The following is a 27,643-nucleotide window of genomic DNA, read 5'->3' as shown; positions in this document are numbered from 1 at the left end:
CTTCTTTTTTGTTGTTGTTAATCCTCACCTGAGTATATTTTTTCCCACTTATTTTTAGAGAGAGTGGGAGGAGGAGAGACAGAGAGAAATATCAAGAGGCACATTGCTGCTTCCCACAGATTGGGGATCCAGGCTGCAACCGAGATATATGCCCCTGACCAGAATCGAACCCGGGACCCTTCATTCCACGGGTTAACGCTCTAATCACTGAGGAGACTGGCTAGGGCTTCATTGCTTCTTGAAAGGAGTTTTATTAAATAGATTAAATGTCTATTCTAAAATTATTTTTGCTGTTAATTTATTAGATGTGAACATAGTCTCTAAACAAGACTAAACATCTAAGCTGCTGCACAAATTCTAAATTAGGGAATTCCAAATTTATGAAGATTTACTATATTTTCCAGAACCTCGGCTATGACTAGTTTCCCAAATTTAGTTTTTGAAAACTTACCTGGCAGAAGGTTACAGGCTGATATTACGCATTCAATTTTATTTCCTTTGCCATATTTACTTATCACCGAGTAAAGGGCTGCAGTTACCTTCTGAACGATTCCGGAGCATATGCCACCACCGTGACACAGAGCTTAATGGCCTCGCTTATGGAGAAAGTCAGGTCTTCATTTCCATAGCAGAAATCTGAAGGGACAGAAGGTGAAGGCACATACTCAGAGTGGATTCTGCCAGGAAATAAGAACAGCTTATCACTCCTAACATTTTCTTTCCAGTTAGCTTTTGCAGCCATTTCTTCATCAGACTTTATTCCTAAACTGTGAGCACTATTAATTTCTTCATCTAAAGTCACTAAAAATTCTATTGTTTTTTAAAACTTTTAAATAATAAGATGACAAATAAAAGCGCTTTTTGGGAGAGGTTTTTTTAAAAACCTCACTACCTAGAAGACACGTTTGGATGGCCTAAAGTCAGACATGCCTTCTAACAAACAGGATAGTAAAAGGCCCTTTTGGGGGGTTATTCCCTTAGAATTGCCCAGGAACACCCCATTTTCTGAGAAGTACAGTGCTCGAATAGTGGTTCACTCAGCATCATTATGATACAATTTTCAGGGCAGAGAATTCCTTACTCTTTAGGATTGACAAGAAATGTAAGAAAAACAGGAGATAGGAAAATATACTCATTCAATTTACACCACTGTTCCATTTATTTTTGCTGTTTTGAGTTAGTTCAAAATATTCAACATCGAGTTATTAGTTTAAGAAAAATTACAAAGAGAAAGAAAATGTCACGATGAATTTTGCTTCTACCTAAAGACTTCAGCGGCTTCTCAGCCTTGACCAGCTCTAAGATATCTAAGATGTCCGTGGTCTCGCCCTCCAGGGACTGCAGCAAGTCAAACAGGCACTGAGCTGACACACCTTTGCTGGACCCAGTATTGGCAGCATCCTGTATAAAGAAAGGCAATTTTAGTTTATTTAATTCCACCTCAGTACGAATATGGTTTGAGCAGGAATCCAAATTTCATAAACACTACTGTTGATAACAATCACAACATTGAACCGGTATTCAGTTTACATGATTCTGCACCAACAATGCTGCTGTGTGACTATGGAGTGGAACATTTGAGTTTTAACACTAACCTAGCACAAAAGAGATATTTGTGGAAACTCATAAGAATACAGTATAATGTCAACTGCTGGAAAACATCATGCCAATGGCCCCTTTCATCTGCAATTGTAGGATTCAGCATTTGCAAAGGCAAATTTGTAATGGGTTAATTGAACAGTTCAACTACTTTTGGCGTAACATATTTAATAGCTCTGGGAATTTTACAAATCCTATTTGCTAACATAGCTCCAAAATGGAGATACGTAACACCTCAAATCTGTCTTATTCATTTGATTCCTTTATTAAAATAACAATTCCTTATTAAATTCCTACTCTGTGCTAGTCACCATTCTGTGCACTAAGGTGCAAAACAAAAGCAAAAACAAAACAAAAGCAAAAAAAACCATTCACTCAAAACAACAGGTAAAAACAAACCAAAAAAAAAGACAAGGGTCTTGCTTTAATGGAGCTTAATTCCATTGTGGGTGTGGTAGAGATCCATATCGCTTAAACAAAGATGTGTAAGGGATGTGATCTATATAAATGCGCTGGAGAAAAAGGATAAGTCGGGTAAGTGCCAGAGAATAGAAAGGAAGTAGAATCAGGAACTCTTCCTTTGATCAATTTATATTTTCCATCCTTTCATTAACTGAGTATGAAAAAACTGCAGAGTTGGCTTATTTATATCTAGGGGCTGAGGTGAGGGTTGGAGAGAAATGTTGAACAGAAATGAGTTTCTTGTGGAAAGAGAAATGATGTATGGCATTCATATCCCACTGGTTGAAGAAAGAGAGCTGAGAGACTGATTATACAAAGATCAATGGCCAGGCCACACATAACAATAAAACTGCTGATCCCCAAACTGCAGTAACCTGCCCAGGAAACCAACCCAAACCCACTGTCCACAGACACCAGCATGCAATCCATCAGACTTGTTGGAAATCAGGGTACTAGCTCTAGTGGAAACCAAACAATAATCCTTATACCCATAAACCCCCAAACAGACAGGACTTGATTAACAACTAATCCTTGTCTCCATTCCCAATTTAAGACCAATCAGAGAAAACCAAATATGCACCCCTAACCAATCACATAGGATGCCCTGTGTCTACTCCACCCACTTACAGCTTCGCCAGGCCAAGAGCCTCCAATCAGAACATACCGGAAGCCTTCCCTCCTCTCCCTATAAAGTTTTCTCTCTCCTCTGTCTGCCTTTGAGTCTCTGCCAAAACCTGAGTGATGGTGGGTGATGCCCTCGCTACAGCAAGCTGTGAATAAAGAGCTTTTCTCGTTTGCTTGATCTTCGTTGATTTCCAGAGTTTACTCACCGGGAACTCCAGCAGCGGGGCCACACTAGCAAACAGCTGGAGCACAAAGGGCTTCCGGTGGAGAATGTAGAACTGGTGGCAGGCAAACTCGATGGCTTGGCGCAACTGGGGGTTGCTTTCATAATCAGAGTACACCTGTGGGAAGATGCCACACGGTCAGAAAATGCCTCATCGCCATGGGGAACGGGGAGGAAAATGGGTCATTTCAACTGGTGGAGGGGAGGTAAGTGGTATAACCTTCCTTCAGAGAAATTGGGTAATATACATAGAAATCCTAAAAATATATAAATATACTTTTTCCCCAGAGGAGTTCGTAACTAGGAATTTATCTTAAGAAAAGAGTTGGACAAATGTACAAAGGTGTATATACAGGAATGTCCACTGCAAGGTTTCTTATAACAGTGGAAAATTTGAAACAACTTAAATTCCTCATAATTGGGGTTAGTTAGGTGAATTATGGCATGTGTATACAACAGAATATTATGCAGCTGTTTTTTAAATGCTATGCCACTAAATGTAGCTACATGGAAAAAAAATATCCGTGGTGTTCTTAGTCTTAAATGAAAAAAGGTAGGTAACAAACTTGAATATATGATATGATTCAACTTTTGTTTTTTAAAAAAAGTCAGGATAGAGTGCCAGGGTCTTCAAGAAGTGGAAACAATGGTCATGTGGGAAGGAGGATTATAAGTGATCTTTATTTTCTTCTTTAAGTTTATCTTTATCTTCTCTATTTTATAATGAGCATTTATTGTTTTTAGTAATCAGTACAAAAGTTATAAAAAGAGAGAAAATTCAAACTATTTAAAAACAGGTCAGAGAGCCCTGGTGATATTGAAAGTAAATTTCCTGCCCCTGTAGGTTGAGGAAATTTTATTTTGTATGAGCATGTAATACTTTCAAAACTTTTATGAAAACTTCCACAAAACTAGAGAACGAAGATGATCCCCCAGCCTTATCTGAACTTTATTCACTACTCCTGACGTGGCCAGATACACATCAGACATGAATAAACAGAAAGTCCTCCTGCTAATAAATTCACCACCTTCAACCTCTTTATACCAAATGTAATGGCAATGAAAATCTCTGTCCCGAGAGAAGTCAGAGACTTTCTGGAAGAAATATCAGCTGAACAATTGCCATACATTGGAATAATGGCTCTCAAACATTCTAAGGTATCAGAACCACCTGGAGATCCTATTAAAACTGGATTACTGGGCCCCGACTCCAGAGTTTCTGATGCAGCAGGTCTGGATGGGGCCCAGAGTGTGCATTTCTAAGAGATTCCCAGGTGATGCTGGTACTGCTGGTCCCGAGACCATACTTTGAGAATCACGGGCCCAGAAGAAACAGGGAAGCATATCCAGGTCTGGGGGATCTCAGCAGAGGACAGAATATTGTGACCTCTTGGAAAATTTTAGGGGGATTTCATTTGGTGCTTTCTGCTGTCCCAAAAGAAGAGAACTCTATCATTAAAAAGTTTCAGTATAGCCCTAGCTGGTTTGGTTCAGTGGATAGAGCGTCGGCATGCTAACAGAGGGGATCACAGGTTTGATTCTGGTCAAGGGCACATACTCGGGTTGCAGGCTCGATCCCCAGTAGGGGGTGTGCAGGAGGCAGCCGATCACTGATTCTCTCTCATCATTGGTGTTTCTCTCTCTCTCTCCCTCTCCCTTCCTCTCTGAAATCCATAAAAATATATTTTAAAAAAATTCAGTGTAGCTCCTGTAGACCTGCTGGATGAGCAGTACTCGGGCTAATTCTCTGGCTGGGAGAGGAGAGCCCGGCACCTGCAGCATGGTGGGCAGAATCCACTGGTAGCCGCTGAGGGAGAAGAGGTGGTTGAAGTGCACAGCGCTGTTGATGACGGTGGCCGCATACTGCCTGAGCAGGGCGCTGTCTTCTGGGTGCAGGATCAGAGCCCCGTTAAAAACGTTGAGGAAGAGCATGATTTCATCTCCCCAGGGAAACTCGCTGGGCATGCCCAGGAACATCTCCTCCAGGAGCTGGATCCACAGGCTCTTCTGAAGAGTGTCCAGGCCAAACAGCTCCTTCCCAGCTGTGAGAACAGAAAAGCAGACACAGCATTAGCCCCACGCAGACCCTGTGGGCGTGGGAGGGCCATCCAATCCGAGGGCACTGCTGTTTCCCCTGTGCTCCCACTCCGGGATGTGGCCATCTACTGCCGAAAGGCTTCCCAGCACAATATTGCTGGCATTCAGTGACACTTCCTGGCTCTCAAAGGCCTCTCAGCATCACCTCTTTGATGCAACTCTGTGGGCAGACAGGGGACACATTTGCAGCGGGTTGCTGCTGAGTAAGCTGTGGCTTTGAGAGAAGTTATTTCAGGAAGAAAATGGCAGGGTTGGGACCACTGCTTGGTCTTTTAATTTTGGGTCAGACTGGAGTTCTTTCCACGGTCTCTTTGCTCCATCTCGATGAAGACACTGAGCATAATCTGCTCATTTCAGTAAGCTGAAATGGTCCCAACCCTGCCATGTTTCCTGTCTCTGTTTCTCTCTCTCTTTCTCAATTCAGCTATAATTTAGAGAGTGTGAAATGCACCGATCTTATAGAGTTGAATGAGTTTTGACAAAAATACACACTTTAGTACCCACCACCCCAATCAAGACCATTTCAGGACCTCAGAAAGTCTCCTTATGCCTCTTTCCAGGAAATTCACTCCCCCCACCCGGAGGCCACCACTGTCCTGCTCTCTGTCATGAGAGAATAGTTTTCCTCCTCCTGAGCTTCTTATAAATACCTATTCTTCACTCAGTCAACCTAACAACCTCAGAGGACTTCCTTCAGCTGCTCAGACCTAGCTTGGAGCAGTGGTCTCCAAGTGTGGTCCCCAGAATAGCATCATCATCATGACTTGGGAACTTATCAGAAATGCAAGTTCCCAGGCCCCGTTTCAGAGCCACTGAGTCAGAAACTTGAGGGTGGAGGGTGGGGCCCAGCAACCTGTGTTTGATCAAGTCCTGCCAGTGATTCGGAGGCAGTCAGGGCTGAGAACCCCTGGCTTACAGAACTGTCCGCTGACGGAGATGCCCTCCAGCCACGGGCTAAACAAGGGCATGCGACGCCAGAGAGAGGAGATGCTTTTGTCTGGGTACCTTGAGGATCGCTGAAGAGGGAAAACTCGGCATCGATAGCACTGCGGGGGAAGGAGGGCAGGCGGAGGAGGTCCTCCTGCAGCATGGAGACGTGGGACTGTTTGTGGGCCGTGGGGATCTTCTGCGTCAGGGAGATGAGGAACAGAACTCGCCCCACTTCCTCCAGCTTCCGCGTGAACACCTGGCAGAACCCAAAGCAGGAGCAGACACAAATAGAATCAGCAACTCCGAAATGACAAAGAGTGAAGAAATGGAAGTAAAATCTGTAATGGCAAACCGGGCTGATAAAATCAAGGCTGGGCGAAGGGAAATGAGGGAGAAATGTGTGTGTGGTGGTTTTTGTGTGGTTTTTGTTGTTGTTGTTTTTTTTCACACAGAAAGAGCAAATAATACTTAATTGACTCTCACTTCTTGCATGTGTCTACTCTATGGGAGGAAGTGTTTCTTACAGAGTTTGCAGGCTGGAAGGACCACAACGCAAGCATTGTCAAGAATAGTTCAATCACATAGAGGCCATTTGCCCAGACCTCAAAATATGGAAGACCTTCTCCAATGAGCTAACAGTCACTTTCAACTGCTTCTACCGTCTCCATTGATGCCCTAAGCTGTTTCTTGTTGGTTCTGAGTTTGCCTCTTTAGCACTGACCCAAATGGGATCCAAGAAAAATCTACCTTGGGACAAAAGCTGATGGGATCCCAGGTTAGTCCTCCTTTAGCCCTAAATTTAGATGGCATGAACAAGGGCCTCTGACCCCTACTCTTAGTTCTTTTTCTGTTGATGCTCAGTGGACAGGGGACATGATTTGGGAGTTCACAAGCAGTGAGGCGCTGTTGAGGAAACTTCAGAGCCAGAACGATGGAACTACATTTCTGAGGAACTTAGAAAGACATCTTTAAGTCCAACCTGAGTGCACACAGAGCCAGAGCCCCAATTTATGCCTTTCTTTTAAAACATGTTCTTAAACATGGTTAAAAAACAAACCAGTGAAGTGCCATTATCCATGACGGCTTTAGTTATTTTGCTGCTAAAATTATGGGCGGAGATAATTTGGGGAGAATTGTTTCTGAAATCATTTAAATGTAAGATCTTATAGTTTTGCCCAACATCTCACACCTTGTATCCCCTTCACTATTTTCTTTCTTTTAAATGTAATTTAGGTAGTTAATCGTAAATATATTTTTAATTGCATAAGTGGTCTAATTATATGCCATTCTTATTCATTTCATGAAGGTATTTTGGATAGTTTGATACCGAGTTAGCATCCTTGCTATGTGCAGAAAAACTGAAATTATAAAATATCATGAAATTCTTGTTTAGACATTTTATTAAAAATAAATATAAATTAATTAAAAATAAAATAAAACAATGTAATGCATGGATCATGTTAAAATTATATTGTTAGAATTATATACTACACTTACATTTTGCATGCAAAGTAGTGAATTTCCTTAAGCTTGAAGTCTGATTTGCAATAAGACATGTGAACATTATTCTGCTCTTCAATCTTTATTTTTTTAATTAAAATTTGCTGTTAATGGTTGATTAGAGAGAGAGAGTTTTGTTGTTCCACTTATTTATGCATTCATTGGTTGCTTCTTGTTTGTGCCATAACCAGAGATCGAACTCACAACTTTGGCATATGGTATATGATGCTCTAGCCAACTGAGCTACCTAGCCAGGACCTATGCTCTTCAATCTTAACTCTAAGTACAACTGCTTGATTATGTCTCCTATTTGAAGAGAAGTTAGTAACATGCCCAAGGTCAGATGATTGGTCAGGGGCAGAGCTGGGTCTGAGTCCAATCTCTGGACCTTCGTTCAGTATTCTTTTCAGACATCACTGCACTGATTCTCTCTACTTATTTATTTTCCAGCTAGCATAAACCTCTAGGACAACCTTCTATTAGTTATGTCATATGTACTTCTAATCCTGTTTTACAAAACTATGGGATGAAAATCCATGCTTAGAAACAAACAGGCAAATAAATGAGAAAATTTCGATTGTTTATACCCAATGATTCATCATAGCCCTACTCCAGGTGAGTGTTCCTTAATACTTTATATTTTGATCCCATTTACAAAACTAAACAAACTATTTTGGGGAACTATCTATTGATCAAGGGCCCATCTACCCATCCTCCCCAGCGAGGATCTAACAGCATCACAGACTCTCAGGCTTGGCAACACATTTACCCAGCAATTATCCCAATGACATGATAAAACGGAGGTGGTCAGGCACCTGTTTTTGAATGAGCTCCTGTCCTTTCTCCGGATGCATATGCACGAGGTTCAGCTGCGGAGACACTGACCTCCGGAAAGGATAAATATCCCGGACATAGGTCTGTGAAGGGATCACACAAAGACAAAAGAGATGATTACACTTTTGACCTCATTTCTCTTTAGGTCAGACAAACAAAAGTTATGTATTCTCTAACGGTTTTGATTCTTACTAGGGTACGTTCCCCAATTTGACAAAATAGCAAGGAAGGTAAAAGCCCTCCTCAGGAAAGCGTCGCATCGCCCAGGCTGAGTACTCTTTCCGAATACCCCGCTGCTGTCAGAAGCCAAGGAGCCAAAGGCCGCTGACTAAAGGACATTTTGGAAGGAAGTCACTATAAAGTGATGTCAGGGGTCTTCCTGAGGTCCCCCTTTGCTCATTAGATCAGGTCACCCCGATCATGCTTACCATCATAGAAGGGGGAATCAGAAAAAACATTAAAATTCCATTTAGAAACATGTGTTATTATATGGGCAGCTTAACTTTTCATCTAGATTTAATACTAATTAATCACTTTATGCTTTACTTGGTTTATCTCCTTTGATGATCACAACAACCCTACAGTAGATACTATTATCACCACCTTCAGTCTGCAGACAAGGAAACTGAAGGTTCCAGAAGTAAAGTGGCTTGTCCACGGCTACCTAGACAGTAAGTTGTGTGACCTCAGTGGCCATACTCCCAACCTCTAAACAATGAGGGCTTGCTGCCCTCAAAAAAAGGCATGATGAGCTTCTGACACAACCCAACATGAATGTCATTGCTGCACAGTCTCACCTTATTGTAGTGGATAAGGTTCCATCGTTTATCCATGAGAAAATAATGTGTTGACTGGGATTCTGGGATGTTAAAAAATTCCAAACACTCCTAGAATAATAACAATACATTTTAATAAAGGTTCATTGAGAACATACTATGTGCTACCAGGTAGTAAGCTACAAAATACAAATATTATAAAAATAAGGTAACTTCTTATAAGGATTTTATATATGTGCATATATATATGTATATGTATATATCTTATACACTCTTATATATTATGCACAGGTTTATATGTGTGTGTGTGCATGTAAATACATGGATACACACTGCATTTGGATATGAAGTTATCCAAATAATGATATAATACAGACTAGTAAGGTGATATAAAGCATCTACTCTCACAGTGCTAAAAGATGTACAATAATATTTTAGACTGAGTGAGGAACCGTGGAAGCATAGTTACATCTACTAGTCGGAATGTCAGGAAGAAAGCAGTTTAGTAACAACATGAAAAATAATACAAACTACAATGCATTGAGCACTTATTATGTACTATTTTCTAAGTTCAAGGCTTTCTATGTAGATTACTTGTATAACCTGCACTAGTATCCCAGTACTGCTAAAAAAGAAACCGACAGAAGAGAGGTCTTGTTAACTGATTTAGGTCATATTGGTTGTAATGGAGCCTGGGCTTGAGCTCTGTCTGCCTTCATGTTATCCTACCATTTAACATAGAGTAAGAAGATGGAGGGATTGTTCAAGTCTGCCTCATTGGGCCTTAGATATTCCCAGGAGATGTCTGGGTGAGACCTGAAGGAAGTTTAACAACCTTTCTACTGAAATAAAATATACAAGTTTGGCAAATGGAATTTTTCAGAGGTCCTTTCTACTCTGTCTGAGCCTGGAGTTGTATTACAGGAAATCAATTGCCAAAAGTTAGAACTACACATAATAAACATCAGGGGGTCCAGTGGGAATCATAGTACTAGTTTACTTACTACATTACCTTAAAAACCTTACAGACGTGCAGCTATAAATTGCATTTCTTTTGAGGGGAATACACGCCATAACCATTAAAAATAATTTCACAATTCACTTGATTTATTCTAAGGTATGTATTTTCTGCTTCTCCAATAATTTCCAGCAGTGACAAGTCAAGACTGTATACAGATGCCACTAGAAGAGTCTCTGGCATCCATCCCAGCTGACAGCTGGAGTTTGCCCCAGTGTTCAGTGTGCAAACCCAGGCACCTCCAGAGCTGCCCCCAAGGCGAGCCAGGCAGCTCCGAAGCAGGAGTGCACCGCATTCCCACGGCAGTCAGGGGGACGCGCCAGGGTCATGCTGCTATTGTAGCTGCAGAGTTTGCCTACTTCAACGCAGAGCTAAAATGTCAGGAAAAGTGGGGAAAATTACGCAAGCAAATGGAGGAAGTACACAAATAGAGGAAGGGATTCTAGAAGAGGTAAATAAATGTACATATTGGGTGGAAGATAGAAAAGTGCCATGTAATTCTAAGCTGGATGGTCAGGGAAGTGTTCACAGTCATTAAAAAATTGTTCCTGTCGAAGTCACCCCTACCTTTAACAGGGCTTCAAATTGAGTGTCTTCATGGACTGGTAATTGGGTTGGGATATCACACTCATTCTGCCCATGAACCACCAGGGTTTTGGTACCTACAGAAGGAAAAATCATAATGAACTGACTTCTACTATAGAAAATTAGTAAAGCACAAAATATTAAAATATTATCGATAAGCTGATATTTTTATTGTTATGATTATTACTACTAGTGCTTAATGTGAATTGTGTAGTACATTAACTGCACTCCTCTATTTCTAGTTAAATATGCATTTTAAATATATTCATTTTTTTAAATAATTACAGCTACCATTTATGGAGTTCTTAATACTTTTTCATGTATTTTATGTGCATGATCATGTTTAAATCTCACAGCAACTCTAATATGGGTTTAACTATTTTCTTTCATTTTTATAATTTTTTAAAAATATGTTTTTATTGATTTTAGAGAGAGCGGGAGGGAGAGAGATGGAATCATCGGTAAGAGAGAAACATCAATCAGCTGCCTCCTGCATAACCCCTATTGGGGACTGAACCTGCAACCGGGGCATATGCCCTGACTGGGAATCGAACCTGTGACATTCAACCATGGAGTCATACCGGCCAGGCATGGGTATTACTATTTTCATCTTACAAATGAGGAAATAGCACTTATTCTTATAAGTAAGAACTTATAAGTAACTTATTCAAAGGAACACATTTATTTAGTGGAAGAGTCAGAATTCAAACCTTAAGCATTGCAACAAATATGCCCTGTAATTTAAATAATAACAGTTGAGAAAATATAAACAGAAATATTAGCAAAACCAAAACAAGTACCTTAAATATAGTTTAAATGTACATTTTCAGTATTCTACTTAGCCAGTGAGGCAGTACTTACTCTACTTCATTCACTAATTACAAATCTTTGTGAACATTATGACGTACCTTGATTTTTAATGAGTTGTTTTTAAGAATATGAATGAAAATATGAGTTTATTAGTTATAATAAAAACTGATTACTTTGTTGACTTAATACAGAACATATGTAAATAAACAACTAGCATTTATTAAATGCGTACAATGAATCAGGTACAGTAGTGAGAATTTTACATACCTAAACCCATGAATTGTGAAGTATGGTTATAGCCCCATTTTACAGATGAGGAAAGAATGCTTGACAAATTATGAACTTTTTTATAGCTAACACTAATTATACAGACGATAAAGGGCAGTTCTCTGATTTTAACACAGGCTTCTTTGCTGCCAGAACCTGTGTTCTTATACATAATTGTGTCTTTCTTTTTACATCAATACATGTATCATCTCATATTTCCTTAGTCACTGCACAAGGATAAAGGCTTTGGAAAATTTTTATCTTAAACAAAGACAAGCGATTCAAAGTGAAAAGAAACTGTATCTAGAGTTTACATCACACTTCATGTTCTTTTGTGATTCTCTTCCTGATTTTCCCTTTTCCCTTTTTTCATAAAGCCATCTCTCATTGAGTTTACAAAGGACTGGGGCCCATGCCATGCAAACAATATTTATTCTCCTTGCAGTGCCAAAAATTCATTCAAAAAGGCTTTCAGCTCAGCTGGCCCTCTGCGACAGACTTAAATAAATCTGTAACCTTGGCAGCCCTTCAAGGACTGGTTCACAGGGATCTCCGTTCTGATGTCTCCCTTTTCATCTGGCAATTGCTAACTCTTAAAGGGCCTATTGTATTTTTTTTCAGATTGTACTAAACAAAAATTCTTTGAAGCACTCAACACCAGGGTCAGGACTCTGAAAATTTTCTCATGAATGAGAGAGATGCTTGGTCTTTAAAAGGGTTATTTAGAACAAACAGGATAGAAACAGACTCACAGACACAGAGAACAGACTGATGGCTGCCAGAGGAGAGGAAGGTTGGGGGAGGGGGGATGGGTGTAAAAGGTGAAGGGATTAAGAAGTACAAATTGGTCATTACAGAGGAGTCATGGGGGTATCAAATACAGTAGAAGAAATATAATCAATGATATTTTAACAGCTATGTATGCTGTCAGCTGGGTACTGGAAATATTGGGGGGATCACTTTATAGAGTATATGGTTTTCTAACCCCTATACTATACACCTGAAACTAATACAAAACAATATTGAATGGAAACTGTCATTGAAAAATAAATTTAAAAAACAAATAATAAAGAAAATGTCACCAAAACCGGTTTGGCTCAGTGGATAGAGCGTCGGCCTGCGGACTGAGGGGTCCCAGGTTCGGTTCCGGTCAAGGGCATGTACCTGGGTTGCAGCACATCCCCAGTGGGAGATGTGCAGGAGGCAGCTGATCGATGTTTCTCTCTCATCGATGTTTCTAACTCTCTATCTCTCTCCCTTCCTCTCTGTAAAAAATCAATAAAATATATTTTAAAAAAAAAAAAGAAAAAACAAAGAAAATGTCATGTCGTCCAAAAGCAGGGGTGGGTTACCTGGCATTGAGGCGGTCACCAGCAGCTTCACCTCACACTGCTCCTTCTTCATGGTCTGCTTCAGATCCTTGAAGAAGAGGCCCTCCACGTAGCCCACCACCTCCCACAGGAAGGTCAGGGTGGCTGAAATGGCATCCATGCCCCACTCGCAAGGGGTCCGCACAAAGTACATGATTAATCCCACCTGCAAGGCAGAACAGGGAGAGTTCACAAAGCCACAGTGATCCTGAGTGCACATTCTCGTTTCCTTGGCTTTTCTTTGCTTGTTTAAATCGTCTCTTGTATCTTCGTATTTTCTGCTAAAATACTTCTCCAACACTTTCTTTTTTAAAGATTTTTATTGACTTTTAGAGAGAGGGAGGAAGGGAGAGGAAGAGAGAGAGAGAGAAACATGGATGTGAGAGCGAAACATTGATCGGCTGCCTCCAACGCGTCCCCTAACGGGGATTGAGTCCACAACCTGGGCATGTGCCCTGACCGGGAATCTGAATGGCAACACTTCGGTGCTCAGGATGGTGCCCAATCAACTGAGCCACACTGGCCAGGGCTCTCCAACACTTGGATGGCAGTAAGCAGGAGAGCGTGAAAAGCTGATCGGAATAGATGGCTGCCCATGGATATGTGTCACTGAAAATGGTGCTTCTTTAGAGGAAATCAGAGGATCAGTTTTCCAGGCTTCAAGTCACTTGTCGCTCAGGTAGTTAGGTGACCTAACAATAATCTCTAGATGAGGTTTGCCCAAACACTCTTGGCGGATCGGGTTATGTCTATGGGTCTGAACCGAAGAACAGTCTGCCTGTTTGGCTAAGTTGGTGAACTTAAAAGCCGCTGTGTCCTCTCAGTAACTTTGAAAGGCGGCCTGTCCTTCTGTACATTTTAAGCTGACATTTAAAATGTCTCATTATAAGGTTATTTTTTTGTTAATAGGAACAGAATATATTAAACATTCTATACACTGAAATAAGAGCAGGACTGACTGTAACTGGAATATGTATTTCATCAAACTTGATGAAATAAGCTTTAACTGCCTTATTCAATTATGCCCAACAAAAATCAGAAAAAAAGTAAAAGTTCACACCCTTTCCAGTGGCTTTTATCCATTGTTTCTTGAAAAACTTGCTAATCCTATACAATTTTCCAGTTACATTGAGAAAATCAGTGTCACTGATTTAATCTGAAGGCTAAATAACCTAATGAGGGTCAAATCTGTAAAAGACAGAAAAAGGTGGGAAGTCCTATGGATTCAAAGGGCCTTGATCAATCAGAATGAGGCTTCCTTAAAACTAACACAGTGCGTCAGACTCTTTCTCTGTCGAATGTGTCTGTCAATGTAGCCTGCAGGTACCTGTGATGGTCAGGGTGGGCCTTTGTGTGTGCTGTAGGTAGAATGACGATTGAGATGGCAGGCCTGCTCAAACAGTGTTAGTGCATATTTGTAAGTTGAGGATTTGGAGATTTATTCCCTTAAAACTTTGTGGGCAACACATTCCTTTAAAAGTCTGCACATATGCCCAGATGTGCTCAGACCCCAGGTTGAAGATCTCTGGGTCAAGTTACGCAGTGGATTTAAATGTCCCTAATAATCGCCCAGTCAGCGTGGCTCAGTGGTTGAGTGACAACTTATGAACCAGGAGGTTCCAGTTCGATTCCTGGTCAGGGCATATGCCTGGCTTGCGGGCTCAATCCCCAGTGTGGGGTGGGCAGGAGACAGCTGATCAATGATTCTCTCTCTCTCTCCCTCTCCCCTCCTCTATGAAATCAATAAAAATACATTAAAATAAAATACATGTCCCTAACAAAGTCTGGAAGAAATGAATTAGTGTTCCAAAATCCCTAGCATGCACATCTATAATAGTTGTTAGATAAAAGATGTACAATAAGGGTAATGGTTTAAAAACTGCTCTGCTCTTCACTATGGTGCCATTCTGAGTACAAGACCCTTTCCCTAGTCCACCTAAAATATCCATGTACTTGGGATTCAGGGAAAGGTTAGGGTTTACCAGTGATTCTCAACCTTCTGGCCCTTTAAATACAGTTCCTCATGTTGTGACCCAACCATAAAATTATTTTCGTTGCTACTTCATAACTGTAATGTTGCTACTGTTATGAATTGTAATGTAAATATCTGATATGCAGGATGGTCTTAGGCGACCCCTGTGAAAGGGTCGTTCGACCGCCAAAGGGGTCGTGACCCACAGGTTGAGAACCCCTGGTTTAGACAGAAATGCAGAAACAGAAATTTCTATTCATTCAAAACAAGGTTTTAAAGCAAAGACAAAGCATGGTTAGCCCTTTCCTCCTATGTATTACCCAGCTGAGAAGACTGTGTCTACCATTGAAGTTTTTTTGGAGTTGACAGAAGTATATGGCAGAAGGGAAATGAAATGTCCATCTTCGTATCTCAAGGCTAAAGGACGGAGGAGAGCAGTGGTCCAAGGAAGCATTTCCCATACCTAGTGGCCTGGGATTGGGCAGGCACACCGAAGGGCCCTTGCTCCCAGTCTCTGTTAGGGTGTCTGACAAGAGTTCACCTCAGAGACGTTCCACACCAACCTGGATGCAACATAAACTGGGCAGAGCACATACCTGAGGGAGGCCTTGAGGTTTGGCTTTGGTGATCTACCTTTGGCTTTTGTGTGATGTAGACAGGACAAGAAGGAGCAGAAGGTTTGGCTGGAGAGCTTTCCAGATAGAATTAGCATATGTCGGTGACATTTGTATAGGGTCCTCTAGCTGGAGCCCTTTGGGATTCATTACCAGAACTCAGTAGGGGCTCAGGTGAGGTAGAGTCTCCCAGCAATCACCCCTGGGAGCAGAGGCACCCCAAGTCACAGCAGCCGTGGGCTTTGGTGTCCACTGGCTGGGCGTCCAGCAACCAGTCAGATAGAGGGCACCGTCTCATGACGGCAAGAGCCAGAGCAAACGTTGAACAAGGGATGGAACGCTGAACAAAGGTCTTTTTTCTTCCCAGCTTCACATGGTGTTTAAAGATGAAAGCAGTTGGAAGGGAAGGGAATTCCTAGAAACTAAGTATTTTTAGCCAAGAAACACTGAACACCACCCAAAGGTACTATTTATAGATTTTTATCAGTCTGAACTTAAAACTGGATTGGACATGATTTTTATTATTTCCCTTGTCAACCAGCAGGTGGGCACTCAGGAGGAAAACCAAATCAGTCATAGAGAGGAGAAAGGAATTACAGATTTTCTCTGCACGTTAATGTTGTAGCGTAAGTTACATTTACCATTTTGCTACAGATGCACATGAACAGCTCTTCTACTTCCCAACCTGCTAGAAGAGCAATGACAGTAATGGAGAAAGAAGAGTTTCTCTCAGCATAGAAATTTATTTGGCATCTGTCTGCCTGGATGAAGGTGCAATTTCAAAGAACAGGCATCATGTTAATAGTCCCCAAACTGCATATCCATTTAGGGTGCAAGGAGAATGCAAAGAAACTGATAAATTCTGGAGGGTGCAGAAAGGATGGCTTAAGGCATAGATCATTCCCATACTAACGTACACTTACAAATACTTTCCGCCTAGGGCAACGTGTGTGTGTGTGTGTGTGTGTGTGTGTGTGTGTGTGTGTGTGTGTGTGTGTAAATAGTGAGATAAGGGAAAAATGACTAAAAACTACATATAGGTTTTCTCAAACCAAAATTAGGAACTAACATAAGGAAGTTGTATAATGCCCGAGGAAGACAGAGAGGAGGCTAACACTGATTGAGTACCCACCACCTATCAAGGACTGTGCCAGGAGAGGTTTCCCCACACACAGTGGGGAACTTAGCTGACTATGACATTTCACTGACTACGATTCACCTTTAGTCACAAGTTAAGGGGAAGACCTTTTCTCGTGCTGTTGCTTCCTACTTGGAATGAACATTTATAATCTACTGGAGGCTGAAACTCACCAAGTAGTTGAACAGGATGTGAGATGTCTGAGCAGGAAAGTCTCCAATATTCAGGAGAAGTTTGCGCAGCATGTACATTAATTCATCCTGAAAGAAAAGAATTCTACGTCATTCAGCTGCCATGCTATAGGACATAAAATTCACTTCTTGAAAAGTAGGGGGATGGATATTCCCTACTTTTGTCCACATTTGACTTCCATTTTGTTCAACATTTGAACATTGTCTATGTGATATTTGTGACACAGTATTTAAACCAACTCTAACACCTTCTCCTAGGAGCTAATATATGAAATCACTGAGCAGCAGTTGGACAACTTTTTAAAAAATCAAAATTTTGACTGTGTCTGCAGGTCACAGGCACATCATGGGAAAGTGGTATATTTTGTCAACTCTATTTACGATGGCTGCCAGGTGTGAAACATGTGGGGAAGTTAGGCTTTTTTTTTTTTTTTTTTTTTTTAAACACCTGAGCTCATTCCTGAAGGGTGGAGCCTAGCCCAGAAGACCAGAGAACCTATGTTGAGACACCATTAAGCAAACCAGGTTTATTGAACTTCATAGATCTACTTCCTAGGTTTTGAGTGGAATGGATAAAGCTAGGCCAAGAGAGGATAAACAAAAATGCAATTAACCTTACCTTTCATAATCTAAACTTAATCTTCCAGCAAACAGGACCATAACATATAAATGAACATAATTTTCAGTCATCAGTGAATTTTACCATTGCTCAGAAAACTACTTTTATCTGGCACAGCCTTATTATAGGGTGGTCAATTAAATTAGAATTTTTGAATAAAGAGTTTCAACATATTCTAATAACCCTATCTGCATCGATCACAGCTTACCAAGCAGAGTTCAACAGACGTTCTAAGAAAATTATACTGAATTTAGTCTTTGTTTAAAAGACTGAGAATCTGTTTGGTATCTTATGGTCATCAGAATCAGTGTACCATACACTATGGAGACATCAGTTAATGGAGAAATTAGAAAGAAAATAACAAAGTTTAACATTGCTCATCCTTGTCATTATCAGAAGACACTGATGTTGCATGCACAGCATTATATAGCCCATTGCTTGCTTTTAACAGTGTTCACACACATAGCCACACATAAAAAAAGAGGACTTTACTTGTCTATTGCTGATGGTCAGTTTTTCCAGAAAATGTCGAAGAACTGTTGATGGATCTTCAATTAGACAGTTCCACAAGACTTGTTGGGCCACAGCACTCACTTTAGAAGAGAAAGAAAATTGACCATTTGTCTTAAATGGAAATAAACCTATTAGATAAAGTATTCAAGCAATTTACTAAGCTTTAATTAGTCTCTATTGTTTTTCCTTAAAGAAGTTCTGCAAATCCCCACCCCCATCATTACCAACCATGGATATTTTCATTTAAAATAATTTTTGAAGTTCTTTCAGCTGAAGTGTAAGATTTCATTGTTTTCAACAACAATGTTGTTTACAGATGTTATTGTCATTAGATTGTATCTATATCTTTTGCCTTTTTTGGGGGGGGGAGGATTTTAAAAAATCTTAAGTATTTTTTAGAACATTAAGAATATTAAAATGTTACAAATGTAAATCATCTCTGCCTCTAGTTTATCATTTCATATTGCAATTGTTCTCTTTGGGTAGTATCTCTGGAAAGATAACCAAGTGGAAAGATGGCATTAGTGATGTGTAGCTAATAGCTAAGATTTCTAAGGTGGCCAAAAATCACCATTTGATTTCCAGGTGGCCAAATAAGTGTTCTGTTCTCTGGTCATGAACAATGCCCCTGGGCCCAGCTACTTAGTTTAAATGCAATTTTTTAGTCATAAAGGTGGAGAGGAAGAGATAGTGATAGTGCTAAAGTACAGTATAGATTTACAGTACTGCAAATCTCTAACTATAACATATGCATAAAACCACTCAACATGTGGCCAATAGTTAATATATTCAAGAACACCTTACTATCCTATACCAGAAGAACAGTGTAAGTATTTGGTTTTACTAATAAAACCGTACCTGCTACTCCATCTTCCCGCACCTCCCCATCCTCCATGAGATGAACAATGGGGAGCACTGCTGCACAGATGCATGCTGGGAACACCGCCTGTGGGGGCTGAGGCACATGGTGGTTTGGCGTGTGTTCCGTGGTGTGCTCCTCATCTGAAGCAGGAGACATAATCGAGGTGCTCTTATTTAGTATTGTAATTCTAGTGCAACAACACTTCTCAGTTCAAGACCAGTTATTTAACATTCTTTGGTTTATAGATATCCCAGCATCATTTGTTGAAAAGACTATTCTTTCCCCATTGAATTTTCTTGGTACCCCTTTGAAACATGAAATCCATATAATGGTTTCTTTCTGGTTGTTCAAATCTATTCAGTTGATCTTCATGTTAACCCTTATGTTAACACCGTCTCCATCAGCATTGGTCATTTTTTTCAGTTCCCCTGGGTTGTATAGCCAAAGGGTGATAACCATTGGTTTCTGCACAACTTTTTAATATGATTTTATAAATGAGTGACAAAATTTGCATAACCATGAAGCATAATTTCTGTATGACTTTTCAATGACTTTATGAATCAGAGATGAGATTTGTATATTCATGAAGCAGTGAGTCCCAGGTATCTGCTCATTATCAGGGAAGCATATCTTTTAAATTCTTGGGACTAAAGAGCATCACATTTCCCCCCTGGAATCAGATTTCATTACAGAAGTAGCATGAGCTATGGTCTTCCTTTGGTTGTTTCATGATTCCAGAACAGCTTCTTAAAGCATCCTACTGGGAACTGGCCACACCCTGAAATACCCTGAGTAGATTTAAGAAATACCGATGTGTGGGTCCCACCCTTAGAGATTCTGATTTGTAATGTGTAGGCGGAGTTTAAAACTGTTAACTGGCAATTGAGTCTACGGAACCCTCAGCAACAACTTATAAAAGACAATTGCTGGATAAAATCAACGATAAATTTTTTAGGCTACCACTCATTCCAATATTTTTTTTAGAACTTCAAGTCATGAAACAAGCTATTTAATGAAGGCAGTGTAGTATAGTGAAGTGAAATAATGTTAACTGGAAACTGTTTCAAAATCCACACATCACGAGGAATAAATATCATATTTGCAAGAGGACACACCTTCAGCACTGACAGCCGAGCGCACCGACCAGACGGACCCTCGGCGGAAGGAGTAATTCCTGTGGGAAGTACTGGAGGTACAGGATGGGCTGACAGACAGTCGGCGGGATGCCAGATTGGTGACTTCTTCTACTGGCAAAGAGTATGGGGAATATGAACTTCGGTTTCATTACAAAATAGCTACCGTCACAACTCTAGCTGTGCTTGCATTATAAGTGTATAGTGCTCTCAGAGCATAAATCTTAAGTTAGTTAAAGTATACTTAGAAAAGGAAAAAATATACACAGAAAGACAAAAATTCCTCCCAGATTCCACAAAAGCAAGGCAGAGAATCACTGATCTTAGAATGGTTCCTAAGTCATTTTCTGATGCCAACCAACAAATTGTACTTCTGAGGGTTGAAGGTAGTTAATAGACTAATCCCATTTTTAACGATGAAAGATTGATTGCATCTACTTTTATAAACACTCTAGATTTAGCTGTTTCCTGAATCTCAATCACTGCTTGGTCCATTTTCATTCTGGTTTGTTCAGTGTGGCTAACATTCACCTCTTGAAACAGGCCGACTGTGATCGTTTAGAAAACGAAAACATTTCTTTCTTCGGACAGTGTCAGGAGGTGAGAGAGAGAGAGAGAGAGGGAGCATATCACCTTATTTCACATAAAATTATCAATGTTTCTTTTAAAGCAAGCTTTTTCCCTTTCCTGTGACTCAGCCCCCAAAGAAGTCCTATGTGCAGAGGGCACCTTCTTCTTCTGGCTCGGAGTTGGGTGTGCAGGTGGGCTCGTAGCAAGCCTCCTGGGTGATGGGGATGGCAGTGATGAGGCTGGCTTCTCGGCCAAGACGCTTCTTTTCTTCCTCCTGTTGCAAGTTCTTTAAGATGTGTTCTGCCCTTTGATGGGAACGAGACACAGCCCGGGCTGAAAAGGATTTCTATAGAGACATGAAGGCAAGTTTATTGAATAGCAACTCTTCTGTAAGGTCACAAGTATAAAGAGTGTTCCAATAAATTACACAAATGTGGTACTCTGTCCTCAGGAAACATTAGTGCCTCCATCATATGGCCTAAGTTCCTGGAGATTTACTTGTTTTTCAACCAAGTTCCCAGGTTGTTACAACTAAGCTATTGTTTTTCACTCAATCAGAATAATTCTTCAAGAATGTCTGTGATTTCTGAAAAAAAAAAATCCTATTTCACCTTTAGGATTTGGGGTGATATCAATGATTCACTCTTTAAACATTAAAGACAAATTATTTTTAATACTCTCTATATTTTTTGAACTGGTTTTAAATGAAGCTCATTTATTTCATAAGGTTAATAAAAGAGAAAATCAGAATCATGGAAAGGAGGAGGAAAGAGATCTACCTCTTATATAAAGCCATTACTTATGTGATTTATTTCATTTTTTAACCTCACATATCTACCACAGTATAAATACATAATACCCTATATAATAAAAGCCTAATATGCTAAGTGTCTGGTCGACTGATTGGTCCTTCAACCAATCAAAGTGTAATATGCTAATTATATGCTAAGGCTGCTCAACTGCTCACTATGATGTGCACTGACCACCAGGGGGCAGACACTCCAGTCGGTAAGTTAGCTTGGGACTGAGCAAGACGGGCCGGACATGCCCTGGAGCCCTCCCACAGTCCCTCCTTGGCTGGCCAACCTCCCACATCTCTCCCTGGGTGGTATCCCTCAGCCTGGCCTGCACCCTCTGCAATCCAGGACCCATAGGGGGATATCAGAGAGCCAGTTTCGGCCCTCCCACAGGCCAGGCCAAGGGACCCACCGGTGCATGAATTCGTGCACCAGGCCTCTAGTTTGTAGATAAATACATTAACACAGTGTAAATACTGAATATTTGTAAAAACAAAGTTACTGATGGAAATTATGAGAATTGCTGGTGTTATAAATTGAATGTAAAATTTGACTTTGTTTACCATTGGCTAAGGCATAACAGATAAAGACACAATAAAGGAGAATACTTTCACTCTACATAATGGCCATTCTATTTGTACCTCAATCATGATGTTTATGCTGAGACAAGTCAAGGGCGTTGGGGACAGTCATTGGTCTCAGAGCAGGGCAGTGATCACAGGAGTTCTTCACTGCCCATATGAAGTAATGTTTATGTATAATAGTTATTGCACATCTCTTTGTTGCCAGTGGTCATATAGGGTTTTAGAGACAGACAAGAGTTGTTGGTCACTGTTCTAAAGGGCTGCATTCATAGAAGTCCCTTTAAGCAGGATCTTAACATAAGACTAATGGCTTCATATAATGAATGGCACAACAGCAATTTAGGACATCTGATGGGCTAAATAGCAATTCATTCATTTTCAGAGTCGGGTTTAAGATAGTTTAACCAGGGCACTTGGTTTGAAATTCACTGTGAAGGTGGAGTAAAGAATGTGATTGGCTCAAATGAACCTATCACCTGTATGGGAGAAAAATCGAAGATCTTTATGCCAGTGGTTTAAATGATGAAATGATTGCACATCTGGGGGAAGAACCAGGTATGACATTCTCTTTGGCATAAAAACCATCAGATACAAAGGCACTGTATGCAAAAGAATTAAAATAAAAGATTTTGATGGGTAGAGTTCAAACAAACAGTTCCCCAAAGGAAACTTTAATGTCTAAAATATGTATGTGTGATATGCAATATGTTTAACCTGACTTCACATATTCAGCTAACTTTTTAAACAAGCTGGAATAGAAACAACAAAATAATGTTTTGTGCCATTCACAATGGCATTTAAAAAAGAACACTAGTTAATTGGAATAAAGGGGCACTTTCCCATTCTATTATATAAGGTTAAAATGGTACAACCTTCCTGGAGATACTTTGTGAGATGTATCAAAAATCTTTAATATTGCCCAGCCAGCGTGGCTCAGTGGTGGAGCATCGACCTATGAACCAGGAGGTCATGGTTCTATTCCTGGTCAGGGAAGATGCCCAGGTTGTGGGCTAAATCCGCAGTGTGGGGCATGCAGGAGGCAGCCGATCAATGATTCTCTAGCATCATTGATGTTTGTATCTCTCTCTCCTTCTCCTTTCCTCTCTGAAATCAACAAAAATATATTTTTAAAAAAACCTTTAATATTTATATACCATTACCCTAAATCCTATACTTTTGTAATCACGGGTTTGTGCAAAGAGATGTGTTTTTTTTTCTATTTTTGTTTTATTAAAATTTTTTCTCTACATTACTCTTGTAATTTAGAAAAATGCTATTTAAAAGGTAAAAGAGTGTTATTTTGAAGATTCATTTTTTTCAAAAGGCACATATACTTGGCTCTTGTTTATAAAGAAAGTGTTCTAAACTATTTATAAATTACCTTACATAGAGCAGTGGCCTACTAGAGCAGCCTAAGACCTGAGGTCTCACAGTGATGATTGTGAGGATGATACTGGAAATCAACAAGATGAAGTATGGACTCAGGTCAAAACAAGGAAACAAGAGCTACCAACTCAGCACTTTTTCTTACTCTTCCAGGGCCAATATCCTTAACTTTGGGGTAGCTTATGTATTATAAGTTTAAAACACTTGTTTTATAACAAATAGAGGCAAAGTGTTATCTTTGGCCAAGAAATCAACTCTTAATATCTTTCTAAGGTGGCTGCTGCTTTGATTATAAAAACAAAACTGTGTTGGTTTGAAAGTCTGCAAATGCTCATCCAGGTGTCAGTTCCTTCTGTGCTATTCACAAGAACAAAAGACGTTTGTAGCTGATTTTCTGTGTTGTTATTATGTTATTATGACAACAAATAAACATACAAACACATTCCTTGTTCTTCTCTCTTACATGTACACCATGAAGCCTGGGGGAAAGAAAGCGCCTATTACTCACAGACTGGTCTTCATTAATGGGGTCCTGGACACTCCCGCTGCACTGAGGGACCCACGGGGGGTCAAACATGGGGACAGATGGCATTCCAAGCACTGGCGAGGGCAGGGTGAAGTTTATACTGGGAGGCGGGATCTGTTAGTTGATATCAAAAGAATGAGGTGAGTAAGATGAAAAATAAGTTTGAATGACTCAGAAGTATAATTATGACATAATCTTACAGAGCCCAGGATGTTATAGAGCATAGGATGAACCACTCTAGGGCTCGGTTTACTCATTAATCAAATGAAGGGTTTCAACTAGATGGTCCCTATTTTTGTTAATCACCCCATCCTCCAAAATACATCTAGCTGTGTATATATAGTGAAATGTCTGGATGATTATACACCCAACTTTTAAGTGCTTACCTCTGGGGATGGTAGTGATATCTAGAGGTTTACAGAGATTTGCTTTTCTTACTTTATGTTCTTCTATATTTTATTTTTTAACAATGAGAAGTCATTCATGAATGAGTTAAGTTTACTTATATAATCAGAGAAACACAAAAAGAAGCATCTCTTGGGCCGTACACTGCAGACTTGACTCAAGGATTTCAACAACGTTTGGGTGGGGTTTGTTACTCTAATTCCCACGTGGGAAGGATCCCTCACCTTGAAAATCTGCTGTGCTCCCTCCTCCATCCGGGGCCAGACCTGATAGCGAAACCTCCAGAGTGTGTGGAACTTGAGGACGGCGTTCAGCCTCTGCACCGTCTCCGGGTGCTGGAACTCTGACATCAGCATGTCGGACACGGCCTCGGGGACTTTCACCGCACACAGCAGGAACATGGCAGCTAGAGACAGTCAGCCATTCATCAGCCACACATCTTTTAACTGCTTGGTTTCAGGGGATGGAGAGAAGGGAGAATCACCCCCATCTCCTGAAAATGACTTCTGAGCTCATCAAGCCAGGCCACCAGCATCGGCAAAAGCAAACCTCAGTCACTGGAAACCAAACATCATCCTATGTGCCAACCTCAGTCTTCCGATATCTGGGGTGAGGACAGCGACAACATGACATTTCAATAGAATAACTCATTCTATGCAAAGTCTGCGTTGGCTCACAGTGCAAAGTGAATGCCAGAGGAAGCAAACGAAAAAAAGGAGACTGCATATTAAAATATCCCTTTTAGGAAGTGGCTAGAGGTACCTTATGATAACCCAGGGACAATATATAAAAATGTCAATTAAAAACTATCTCAGTTACATCAGTTGGGTTAAAAATAAAATCTTCCTTATAGACTCTTTTAACTTTTATCCTTCCTAGAGAAAGAAGAGATTGAGAAGCTGAAAGAGATTTAATAAATCATATTACCATTGCTGTTTCTTTAAAATATATTTTTATTGATTTCCCAGAGATAGAAACATTAATGATGAGAGAGAATCATTGATTGACTGCCTCCTGCAACCCAGGCATGTGCCATGACGGGAAATTGAACGGTGGCCTCCTGGTTCATAGGTAAATGCTATACCACTCAGCCATGCTAGCTGGACTTTTTGTTTTAATTTCTAGGAAATATAAATGACAATAAGAGAAAGGTCAGGTGCCATGAGTTATGAAGCTAATGAAAAATGAGAATATGCATGAAATCAGATATGACCAAACAGTTTTAAGAAACGAAGGTTGACTTGACGGAGCCAATAAAAGCCTCTTGGAAAAAACTGGCCTGGTACCTTGCTTACAGGGTTCCCTGCAGGCTTCCAGGTGAGTGAGGAAGATCACTTCCTGGTAGGCCCAGGAACTGGATATCTTTGGGACTTCAAGAAGAGAGAAATTTACCAAAATACTATATAGTTATTGTAGGTGAAGTCCGATGGTGAGTTTTGGGCTTGGTTTCTTAGTCTGGAGAGGCTTTTAAAAGTCCAACCTAAGATTTCTTATGAAAAGTTCCAGGAAAGCACATTTAAAAAGAGGTCAAACACTATTCTCGTTGCACTCATATAAATGATCAAGCCAACGTTAACAAGACTAGATTTATTTTGCAAACAAATTCATCTTACTGTGATAGTCCTTGATAGAAATAAGGGTGGTTGTTGATGAAAAAATGTTTCGGTAGAAAATTATAATACAAAATTGTAGATATCAGATTCTAGGCCTGTTCATTGTCTTTGAGGTTTTATTACATATCTATACACCAAACTGGATCCTGAATTCTTATAGTTTCCTCAAATATCTCGCCTCAACTCTACTAACAAACGTTTCCAATTTTTTCCCACCCTTCTGACTTGGAATCACTAAAAATAAAGACTGCCCTTAAATCTGTGAGAAATGAACCATTTTAGGTCCTCCTCACTATACAGACGGCGGCCAAACTTCAGGGACTTGAATGTTGGCTCTACATCCTCCAACTAAAAAGAGCTCCTCCAGACTCTTGGAACCTTATGCCCAAGGGAAATCTAAAATTCAAGTTCACTAAGAGTTTCCTCCCCAGAAGCAGACGCCATCTTGTGGCCAAACAACTCTCCCATGATCACAGATCAAGGTCTTCATCCTTTTTTTGCTGTTTTGTGCTAGGAGTGGAATGGTTGGATCATATAGCAAGTGTAGTGACATGATTTCTACGTTATTATTTTTAAATTTATTTATTTTTTATTCTTTTGATCCTCACCTGAGGATATTTTTCCATTGATTTTAGAGAGAATGGAAGAGAGGGAAAGACAGACAGAAACATTGATGTGAGAGAAACACACATCAATTGGTTGCCTCTTGCATGTGCCCTGACCAGGGCCTGGGCTGGGGAGGAGCCTGCAACGGAGGTATGTGCCCTTGACCGGAATCGAACCGAGGCAGGCCGAGGCTCTATCCACTGAGCCAAACTGCCTAGGGCTAAATTATTTTTATTGTTGAAATATTACAGATGTCCTCTTTCTTCCCCATTGACCCCTTCTAGTCTGCCCCTGCCCTCCGCCCCAGGTCTTCGCCACCCTATAGTCCAGTGATGGAGAACCTATGACATGCGTGTCAGAGGTGACACGCGAACTCATTTTTTTGGTTGATTTTTCTTTGTTAAATGGCATTTAAATATATAAAATAAATATCAAAAATATAAGTCTTTGCTTTACTATGGTTGCAGATATCAAAAAATGTCTATATGTGACATGGCACCAGAGTTAAGTTAGGGTTTTTCAAAATGCTGACACGCCGAGCTCAAAAGGTTCGCCATCACTGCTACAGTCTATGTCCATGGTTATGCATATATGCATATAAATTCTTTGGATAATCTCTTCCTACGCCCCCCTTCCTATGAAACTTTTATTTCTTTTGCCTTTTCACCACTTGATTTTTGCATCTTAACTCTGGCAACTATTGCTGAATCTACTGCTAAGGCCATAGCTGCACAACAAAAGTCCCTGAAGTTTCTTGCTAAGGAGGTATTAGAATGATTTCCTTACTGTCTGTGTCACAAAAAAATATCTCACACTTTATGGGTCAGCACCTTTGTATTGTAGCAAATGCAAGAAATTAACAAACAGGCCAACTAGCTCATGCCCTTTCAGCTACATTCTTTGATTTATTTGATACCACTGGTTTGGTTTATGGGGGCCCTGGCTAAGGAGTATACTTCAGTTTCTTGGTATTATCCTCCTAATAGTTACCACTGAAGCCTCCCTGGTTTGCTATGTCC

General features: G+C 40.3%; 1 protein-coding gene across 4 annotated transcripts in view; it reads right to left on the bottom strand.

Annotated features, from left to right (window-relative positions):
• UNC80 (unc-80 homolog, NALCN channel complex subunit) overlaps positions 1-27,643 on the bottom strand; it is a 172,525-nt gene that overhangs the window by 39,506 nt on the left and 105,376 nt on the right. For all 4 annotated transcript variants that reach the window (XM_059703001.1, XM_059703002.1, XM_059703000.1 and 1 more), the window contains 16 exons: positions 24,630-24,811; positions 23,983-24,114; positions 20,867-21,053; positions 20,120-20,251; positions 19,001-19,144; positions 18,122-18,222; positions 16,993-17,079; positions 13,078-13,261; positions 10,631-10,725; positions 9,067-9,156; positions 8,251-8,352; positions 6,011-6,191; positions 4,682-4,950; positions 2,892-3,026; positions 1,263-1,401; positions 540-636 (listed from right to left, as the gene is read on the bottom strand). In XM_059703001.1, the coding sequence (XP_059558984.1) occupies positions 540-636; positions 1,263-1,401; positions 2,892-3,026; positions 4,682-4,950; positions 6,011-6,191; positions 8,251-8,352; positions 9,067-9,156; positions 10,631-10,725; positions 13,078-13,261; positions 16,993-17,079; positions 18,122-18,222; positions 19,001-19,144; positions 20,120-20,251; positions 20,867-21,053; positions 23,983-24,114; positions 24,630-24,811 (2,257 nt within the window). The remainder of the gene's footprint in view (positions 1-539; positions 637-1,262; positions 1,402-2,891; positions 3,027-4,681; positions 4,951-6,010; positions 6,192-8,250; positions 8,353-9,066; positions 9,157-10,630; positions 10,726-13,077; positions 13,262-16,992; positions 17,080-18,121; positions 18,223-19,000; positions 19,145-20,119; positions 20,252-20,866; positions 21,054-23,982; positions 24,115-24,629; positions 24,812-27,643) is intronic.

This window comes from Myotis daubentonii, chromosome 7 (genome assembly GCF_963259705.1).
Source record: "Myotis daubentonii chromosome 7, mMyoDau2.1, whole genome shotgun sequence".
Taxonomy (NCBI): Eukaryota; Metazoa; Chordata; class Mammalia; order Chiroptera; family Vespertilionidae; genus Myotis; species Myotis daubentonii.
The sequence above is the reverse complement of the archived record's forward strand: the minus strand, read 5'-3'. Positions and strand labels throughout refer to the sequence as shown.